An 8,615-nucleotide genomic window follows, 5' to 3' on the forward strand; every position below is an offset into this window, starting at 1 on the left:
ACCACCACCCATGAGGGATATGGGCGGGGCGGGGCCATGAGTCTCTTTGTCAGGGAAAAAAACGTTTTCTTCAGGGAAATAAACGTTGTTCTCCTAAGAAATAGGCTCACCAGTCCCTCGATGAAGTTTGCCGACGCCTCGGAAATGACGGGCGTGATATGGGCGTTGTCCTGGGGCCTGCGGGAGGAAAGCAGGAAGGTGGAAAGACAGAAAAAAGGACAGCAGTAACGCATGCAGGTGCCTTGGGAGGGTGGGGACCGGCGCTTGGCGAGCTTCACACCTACAACCGAACCACCCCCACCGCCGCCACGCCCACCAACACACCCTTCTGCTCCGCCAACACACGCACACCAGCACGCCAGCTCAGCAGCCGCTCCCCCCACACACTCACATGCCCACGCTCATCTTCTTGACCGCGGCCAGCACGCGAGGCACCAGCTCGTCGGCCACGGCCTCGTGCACCAGCACCACCTTGACCGCTGCAGGGGCGGGGGAGGCAAGGCGGGGAGAGCAGGGACAGCAGGGGGGTTGGTGGGATTGAAGCGGGAGAGGCGCTTGCAGCGGCAGGCGTGAGACGGACGCACAGCGCAGCGGCGTGCTGCGGCAGGCGATGCCAGGAGTGGGCTCAGCGCGGGCCGATGCCTGGGGCGGCGGCCGCGCAGACGCGCAGCGGCAGGCACCCAGCCCCAACCCATCCACGTGTTGCGCCCACCCAGCCCCACCCACCCGTGCACCGCTGCCCGCTGTAGCTGAAGGCGCCCTTGGCGATGTGCCGGGCGGCGGCCTCCACGTCAGCATCCTGGCACACAATGGCGGCGTCCTTGCCGCCCAGCTCCATCTGCGGAGGCAGGGGCAGGGGTGGCGCGGGACGGGGCGGGCGGCGCGTTGGACGAGGCTTGGGGGCGCAGCGTGCGGCTTGCAAAGCGAGGTGCAGCAGCCAGCTCGTTTGGGGCCTGTGCTGGCATCAGGCCGGGGGCTGGAGACAGGACAGCCAGCCAGCCAGCCAGCCAGCCAGCCAGCCAGCTACACACCCAGCCCCAGCCCACACACACCCAGGCGCCCACCTGGATCGGCGCCCAGCTGCCCAGCCACCTACACAACCAAGCCCACACCCAACCGCACCACCCAAAGCCAGCGCAGCACACACACACACACACACACACACACACACACACACACAGCAGCCCACACCTGGATGGGCACCATGCCCGCCTTGCGGCAGATGTCCAGCCCCGTGTCGCCGCCAGTAAAGGAGATGGCGGCGGCCAGCGGGTGGGTGGTCAGGTAGTCGCCAATCTCGCTGCCACGGCCTGGGGCGTCCCAGGAGGGGCAGGAGACAGGCAGGGAGCGGGGCTGTTTGGGGGTGGGGGCAGAAGGGGCGGGTGTACGGCAGCGAGGGGCCGGGTGGCGGTGCACGTGGGGGCTGGGTGGCAGCGGCGCAGCAGCAGCAGGTGGCTGGCATCCCACACGCGCCGACATGCGGCAAGGCGGTGCCGACCCCGCGGCGCCGCGCTCTCTCACCTGTGACGCAGTTGAGCAGGCCGGGGAGCAGGCCCGCTGCGGCAAAGCACTGCACCATGAGCAGGCCCGCCACCGAGCCCTGGGTCGGCGGCTTGAGCACCACGCTGTTGCCCGCCATCAGCGCCGGGGCGATCTTGCTGCATGGGGGAGAGGGGGAGGGAGGAGGGAGGGAGAGGGGGAGAGAGATTGGTGAAGCGGGGCAAAGGTCACGACAAAGGTCACGACACATGGGAGAGACAATCGGGACGGCAAGAGGGTGACGTGGCTGGTGCGGCAGCCCGGGGACGGCTGGTGAATGGGCACAGACGGGCGGCTGCTGCCAACTGCCTGCCAGCCAGCCCCTGCTGCCGCCGAATGCCCTGCCACCCACGGTCACCACCACCCTACACCCACTTGCCAGCCCCACCTCACTGCCAGGTTGACCGGATAGTTGAAGGGCGGGATGGCCAGCACCACGCCCAGCGGCACCTGCAGGCGCTCAAAACAGGCAGGCACAGGCAGTCAGATGCGTGCAGTCAGATGCGTGCAGATGCAGGCGGCGAGATGGTGCCATGCCAGGGCAAAGCGGGGGCCCTGGTCCACCCTGCGCCACCGCAGCGGCCCCCCACTCCCTGCCCCCTGGTACCGCTGCGCAGGGCTTGCCACACCTTTGACACCAGGCACAGCTTGGTGCGGTCCTGGCCGGGGAAGGAGTCACTGGTGAGCATCTTGCCCTGCGTGGTGGCACACAGACAATGATGTGTGGTGCCACATAGAGACGAGGGGACCGACGGTGTGATGGTGGATGGTGGGCCTCCAGCCGCGGCGAAAGCTTGGGCAGCAGCAGGAAGAGCTCGCGGGCGGCCCCTCCAGCCAGCTGCCCAGCCTCAGCCAGGCCGCCGCCGCCGGCGAGCAGCTCGGCGAGGCACGTGCTTCGGTTTCGGCTGCTCCGGGCTTCACCCCCTTCCACCACAAGCGCCCCCAGTGGGTCATCGGCACCCGGCAGACCCCCAGCGAGCAGCAGCAGCCCGGCTCCATGTTTTTGGCACATGCAGGAGGCGGGCAGGAGGGACCCCGCAGCGCAGCATGCCCAGCGCATGCAGCCACCCCCCCGGCGGTGCCCCCTCACCTCCCCAAAGAAGCGCACCCCCTCCTCTGCAGTGTATGAGATGAGGTCGGCGCTGCGGATGACCTCTGCGTGGGGGCGGCGGCGGAGGGCGCCACGCGGCAGGCGGCGGCGGGGTCGGGCTGAAGGTGCTGTGATCAAGATGTGCCCTCCGGTGCCGCCCGCCAGGCCCGCCAACCCGGCAGTTCAAGCGCGCCAGGAAGCACGCCATAGGGAGTGCTCCCTACAGTGCCCTATCCTGCCCACCCCAGCCTCTCCCCGCAGGCGAAGTCCCTGCCAACCCCAACCCGCGCCCACCCGTGTAGGCATCCACCGCGGGCTTGGCCACCTCCTGTACCAGCACATCGGCGATGGGCTGCGCATTCTCCCGCATCACCGCCGCCACGCGGTGCAGGAACTCGGCGCGGCGCCACAGCGGGGTGCGGGCCCAGGCCTGCGCGCCGGGCAGACGCGGGCGGGCAGGGTGAGCCTGCGGAAAAGATGGAGCTGCACCTCCTGACCCCCCATCCGTGATAGGCCCACGCATCGCGTCTGCCCTCCACCACCACCTGTCGCACAGCTGCGAGTTGGTTGACAGGGCACGCCCTGGACGACCAGCAGAAGGGCCGGGCGGCCCCTCATGCTGGCCCCAACCGACCGGCTGCCTGCTGCGACAGGCAGGGGAGGCAGGTGTCTCCAGCAGCCCCGACGCCGCACCTTCTGGGCCTTCTTGGCGGACTGGAAGACTGCGTCCACCTCCTGCTGCGTGCAGGCTGCAACGCAGTGAGGCAAAAATGGGAGTGTGGGCGCAGTAGGTGGCGGCGGCGGCAGTCAGCATGCAAGTGTCGCGGGCAGGCAGTGTTTGCTGCCCTGCTCCTGTCATCAAAGCCCCGCAATTCTGCGGGAGCGTTGGAGAGGCGCTGCGAGGGATAGGGCAGGCCAGTTTGACTGCCCACGTGCTCGAGGCAAGGGAGAACCTACCCTGCACGCTGAAGCAGGGAGCATTGGTGGAGGGATTGATAATCTTGACGTGTTTGCCGCTGGTGGACGTCTTCCACTCCCCATCGAGGTAGAACTTGTACGCCGACCCTCCATCGCGCACCGCCTCGTAGAAGTCGCTGCTGACCGTCATTGTGGTGTAGAGACGGCGGCAGGGGATAAGCGAGGCCCTGATCATTGCCAAGGGCCTGCCCTGCGCCGCTGACCAAACTCCTGCCACCTGGCTAGGCTGACGTCAACCGGTCGCTGGGCACACGCTTGGATCACTTGCAATGGGCAGCGTTATGCACACACACGTCATGGATGGATTGACAGCACCGCAAGCTCAGGACGGGCCCCGCCCGCGCATGCCCCGCTGTGCGCCGTCGCCGCCGCCCACCGGCCTGCCGACGGCCGCCTGGCCAGCCGCGCCTTGCTGCAGGGGTCGCATCCTGGGGACCTCAATCATCACCCTCATTGTAGGTGCAGTCCACAACCATGGGCTGCGTGGCAGGGGGAGGAACGGAGGGTTCAAAAGGAGGTGGACTGCAGAGAGCCTGCGGGGGTGAAGACCTGCATGTGCCTGTTCACGTCCCAGCCAGCCCCAGCACTCCCTCCTCTGCCCCCCCTTGCCCACCTGGTATGACGCAACAAAGTCCGCCGCGCTGAACCCCACCTGCATGCCAGCAGCCGCCGCCGCATTTTGCTCGACATGCAGCACGGCGATGCCGCCGCAGCCCGGCAGCTCAGCCTGGCTGCCAGCTCGGCCTCAGAGGCTAGGTGCTCACCTTGAGGTCCACCTCCCCTGCCCCCAGGAAGAAAGTGTCGGGCCGCAGCTCCGCAATCCTGCGCCGCCAGCACCGCAGAAGCAGGAGAGAGGATTATTGAGCGCACGGGCGGGGTGTGTGGCATTGACATGCTGGCTGCCGCGCAGCCACCACCACCCGCCGGCTCCCCTCCCCAAACCAGACCCCTCCGGTGCACCCGCCACTTGCTCAGACCCCTCCGGTGCACCCGCCGCTTGCCTGTGCGACATGATGATGGGCATGCGGGTGCGTATGGCGATGGGCGACACGCCGTTGTGCTCGAAGCCGGTTAGCTCATCTGCATCACCACCAGCTCGCAGGAGGGGTCAGCGGCAGTCGCAGAACCTTGCTTGGGACAGCAGTGGACCGCCCTGCTGTCAAAAACAGCCAACAGCATGCCGCCGCCCAGGCGGCACCCCACCCGATGCCGCCTCGGGTGCCAGCCGCATGTTGTACCACTTCTTGGCCACCCGGCCGCCGCTGAGCTTGTAGATGTGGTGCTTCAGCTTCTCCGCATTCAGCCGGGCTGTGTACTGCATATGTGTGTGTGCGTGTGTCAGAGTGTGTGTGTGTGTGTCTCGAGGGAGGTGGGGTGGACAGATGATGCCATAGGTGCCACATGAGCGGCACTGCAGTAACTGCAGTGTGACTGCACCGCCACGGTACAGCAGTCCGGCAGTACCTGTATCACCACCAGGTAGTACTTGGAGTTGTTGGGGTCGGAGCAGTCGGTCACTGCATAGGGCAGGGAGGCGCGGCAGCGCACGCCGGTATGCGGTAAACATGGATGGATGGGTGGATGGATGGGTGGATGGGTGGATGGATGGATGGATGGATGGGTGGGACAGTGCCGGCGCGAGCACATCGGCAACTCGCAGCCACCAGCCCGGCGTCTTCCTCCCTGCTCGGAGCCCCTCGCGCACGGCGCCGCACCGCCGCCCCCCCAGCGCCCGGCAGCCGCCCGCCCGAGGGGTGCGCCCGCGTGTTCTCCATCACGATGCTCTTGCACAGGTGGTGCACGCTGGCGGCCCCCACCACGCCCCGCCTGCACAGGCCGCCAAGCGCCGGCGCCGTCAGGCTGGCTGCAAGGCAGAACCGCCCACCGCCTACTCCCCCTCCCTCCCTCTCTCTCTCTCTCTCTCTCTCTCTCTCTCTCTCTCTCTCTCTCTCTCTCTCTCTCTCTCTCTCTCTCTCTCTCTCTCTCTCTCTCTCTCTCTCTCTCTCTCTCTCTCTCTCTCTCTCTCTCTCTCTCTCTCTCTCCCTCTCCCTCGCTCTCACACACACACACATGCACACACACAACAAGACACACCCACACCCACCCACCCACACACACACACACACATCCACACCACACCTGAACTCCAGGGGGCGGTCGTAGTACTCGGGGGGCGCCCGCACGAACTTGTGGCGGGCGAGGCCTCGCTCCAGAAGCTCCGCCTGCAGCCGCTGCTGCACCCCGCTGCCGCGCCGGTCCACGGCGCGCACCTCGGGCAGCGCCCCCGCTTGCGGGAGCGGCTGCCGCGGCTGCGGCGCCTGCGTCGCGGCGGAGGGCGTGGGTGGGGTGGCTGGCGCGGGCGCGATGGTGGAGGCGGCGGGAGGGGTCACCCCGCAGGCGGCCTCCAGCTGGGAGAGACGGTCGAGGAGGGCGAGCTGGCGGGCGGCCAGCGCATCGGCAGGGGTCACCCCCGCTGCCAGCTCCAGGGCCGCCAGGCGCAGCAGCACGGCATCCAGGCGGGCCGACAGGCCTGTAAGGGCGAGCGAGCAGGAGAGTCAGTGTGGGAACGGGGAGCGGGACCCAGGGGCGGCAGAGGCAAGACGGCAGGCGGCGGCGGTGGCGCGCAGCGGCAAGACGGGAGCCGCGCCCATGCGAGATGGTGAGCGCAATGATCGCCGCTGCTGATCGGCTGCTCTGCGCGCAGGGGCGACCTGCACCGACGAGCAGACCCACCCTCCATCGTGCTCTGTGTGGGCAACCAGCGTCCGCAAACGATGTGGCGGTTGCAGAGGGCGAGAGGATCGGATTGGCCGCGGGAGGGAGGGAGGGGCAGCCTTCCTATCAGGCCCCCACCGCCCGCCACCTCAGCGCCGCCACCTTGCCGCCGCTCTGCCTCTCGGTGCGTGGTATCAGACAAAGTGCAAGGCAATGCATGCGGGGTTGTGGCATGCTTGTCCACGTCAGCACATGTGCACAGACATCGAAGTAATAGATCCAGCCTGAGGCGAGGCCCGGCAGCGCCCTAGCCCCACTGCTGCCCGCAGCCTCCCCGGCGCCGCGGCTAGGCTCGCCGCTCAGGCCGGCAGGTCGATGGGGGTCCACACCAGCCTTTCCATCTGCTCCTCTAGAGGTACTGCCGGGTCCCTGGTACTGCTGGCCCACCGCAGCCGGCAGGTGGGGTCGCCCAGAGCAGCCACCATTCGCTGCTTGCTGGCCTGCCGTTCGGCGCCGCTTGTGCCGCCAAAGGCCCCCGGGTGCCGCGCACGCAGCGGCGCAAAGCCCGCAGCTATGTCATCCAGAGGCTGGCTGCAGCAGGAGGAGGGCAGGGGTAAGCATGGTCATGCTGCCAGTTGAGAGGCGTGTGGGGCTGCGGCGGTAGCTGAAGCAGCGTGGTATTGCAAGCCGCTCCAGCCAGGCTGTGAGCTGTTGCGCACGCGTACGAGGCACGAGGCTGAGGCTGCCTGGCTGCGCCCCGCACCAGCCCAGCCCTCACCAGTGCAGCAGCGTGAGCGCTGCACACTCGTGCCACGGGCGGGACCCGTTGGCTAGGGCAGGGATGGTGAGCGCCCAGACGGGGCAGATGGCGCGCTGCTGCGCAGCCTGGCTGGAGCCTGCTGGCGGCTGCTGAAAGTACAGGGCCAGAACCCTGGAGGGCAGGGCATCCTCGTACCGCCCGCCGCCGCCAGCCGCGTGCGCCGCAAGCGCCGCGAGCAGCACGCGTCCCTTCACAAACTCCGGCTGCACGCAGCGGGCGGAGACAAGGAGGCGGCAGGGCAGGGTTGAGCCTGCAGGCGTCACGCACGGTGCCTGGCTTGTCCTGCATGGTCTGTCCAGTTGCACGGAGATTTCGCAGCCGGAGCAGGGGCAGCAAGGGCAGCGGCACGGCAGCCACCACTCACCACAGCAGCCAGCTGCGTGTTGACGCCCCAGCCCAGGCCTGCCTCCCCCGCCAGCATCGCCCTCAGCGGCTCGCTCGCGCTTTCCAGCTCGGACTTTCCAGTGATGCGGGCTGCCGCCACCTGGCCCTGTCCCCGTCCCTTCCACCACAGTGGGCCTTACCGCCGCCTCAGGGCCTGCACAGGAGAGCGACAGGCACTAGCGCAGATACAGTTAGGGCCGCCGGCTGTGGGGCGCTGGGGGCAGCCTTGCACTGAACTGGCGCCTTCAGAGTGCCATCGAAGTGCAGCCTGCAGCCGCATAGCTGCCCAAGCCCCGAATTGAGCTTTGCATGTTTGCAGGGTGCAGGTGCTCACCATGGCTGACTCGCGCTGCCCGACTGACTGTGCCAGTGCCGCCGCTCCGCCTGCCGCTTCCGCCTGGCCTGCTGCTGCCGACTGGTCAGCGGGTGGCGCGGCAGCTGCCCCGGACCGATGCCGCTGCTGTGCATGCGGGCGGCCCTTGTGCTTCCGCTGGGACTGCCGCGGCTGGCACGGCTGCCAGCGCTCCTCCTCCTCCTCCCTCTCTTCATCCTCCTGCTGCGCCTGCTTTTCTTCAGGAGGCGGCTCAGCCTCCTCCTCCTCCTCCTCTGCAAGCTGCCGCTGCACGGAGCGGCGCGAGTGGGTCTGCCGCCGCTCGCCAGGCGCAGCGCCCGACGGGGGATCCCTGCCTGCCGCGGCCTTGCTCTGCGGCTGGATGAACAGCAGCACGCCGCGGGGAGGCGAGCAGGCACCTGTTGCCCAGGTCGCAAGGAGGGCTCACGGTCGGTGGCCAGCCCCGCTGGCATGCTCCCACAGCCCACCCACCCGCACCCACTAGGTGGCGGCCACAAACACAACGCAGATCGGCGCCCCCCCCAGTGCTAGCTCTGCCTCCCCACCTGCAGCACAGAGCTGGGCTGCCTCCAGAGCTCACTGGAATCAGAGGGCCGCTGCTGCACAGGGTCGGCGGGCTGCACCGGAACCCCTGCAAGCAGAGGCTGCCCCTCTCGCACAGTCAGCGCGGCGAGTATTGCGGCGGCGGCGGCGGCGGCCCTGGCCGCGGCTTGCGCAGCCGCTGCCGCGGCGGCCGC

The 8,615-nt window shown here is 68.4% G+C and overlaps 2 protein-coding genes across 2 annotated transcripts in view; both read right to left on the reverse strand.

The window, feature by feature from the left end:
• The window catches only part of CHLNCDRAFT_37743 (hypothetical protein), a gene marked incomplete at both ends in the record, with an annotated part of 4,646 nt that extends 909 nt beyond the window's left edge, over nucleotides 1-3,737 (reverse strand). The window contains 11 exons of the mRNA XM_005842699.1: nucleotides 111-177; nucleotides 392-479; nucleotides 727-838; nucleotides 1,192-1,310; nucleotides 1,522-1,658; nucleotides 1,928-1,989; nucleotides 2,169-2,234; nucleotides 2,630-2,694; nucleotides 2,924-3,059; nucleotides 3,323-3,378; nucleotides 3,587-3,737. Of these exons, the coding sequence (XP_005842757.1) occupies nucleotides 111-177; nucleotides 392-479; nucleotides 727-838; nucleotides 1,192-1,310; nucleotides 1,522-1,658; nucleotides 1,928-1,989; nucleotides 2,169-2,234; nucleotides 2,630-2,694; nucleotides 2,924-3,059; nucleotides 3,323-3,378; nucleotides 3,587-3,737 (1,059 nt within the window). The remainder of the gene's footprint in view (nucleotides 1-110; nucleotides 178-391; nucleotides 480-726; nucleotides 839-1,191; nucleotides 1,311-1,521; nucleotides 1,659-1,927; nucleotides 1,990-2,168; nucleotides 2,235-2,629; nucleotides 2,695-2,923; nucleotides 3,060-3,322; nucleotides 3,379-3,586) is intronic.
• Nucleotides 3,738-4,359: 622 nt separating this feature from the next.
• On the reverse strand, nucleotides 4,360-5,838 carry CHLNCDRAFT_28906 (hypothetical protein; the record flags this gene model as incomplete). The annotated part of the gene is made up of 6 exons (XM_005842700.1): nucleotides 4,360-4,429; nucleotides 4,618-4,687; nucleotides 4,811-4,922; nucleotides 5,072-5,124; nucleotides 5,313-5,434; nucleotides 5,747-5,838. Coding segments are annotated over 6 exons (519 nt in total), but the record flags the coding sequence as incomplete, so codon positions are not given.
• Nucleotides 5,839-8,615: the final 2,777 nt, after the last annotated feature.

The sequence above is a fragment of the Chlorella variabilis genome (genome assembly GCF_000147415.1).
Source record: "Chlorella variabilis unplaced genomic scaffold CHLNCscaffold_72, whole genome shotgun sequence".
Classification (NCBI taxonomy): Eukaryota; Viridiplantae; Chlorophyta; class Trebouxiophyceae; order Chlorellales; family Chlorellaceae; genus Chlorella; species Chlorella variabilis.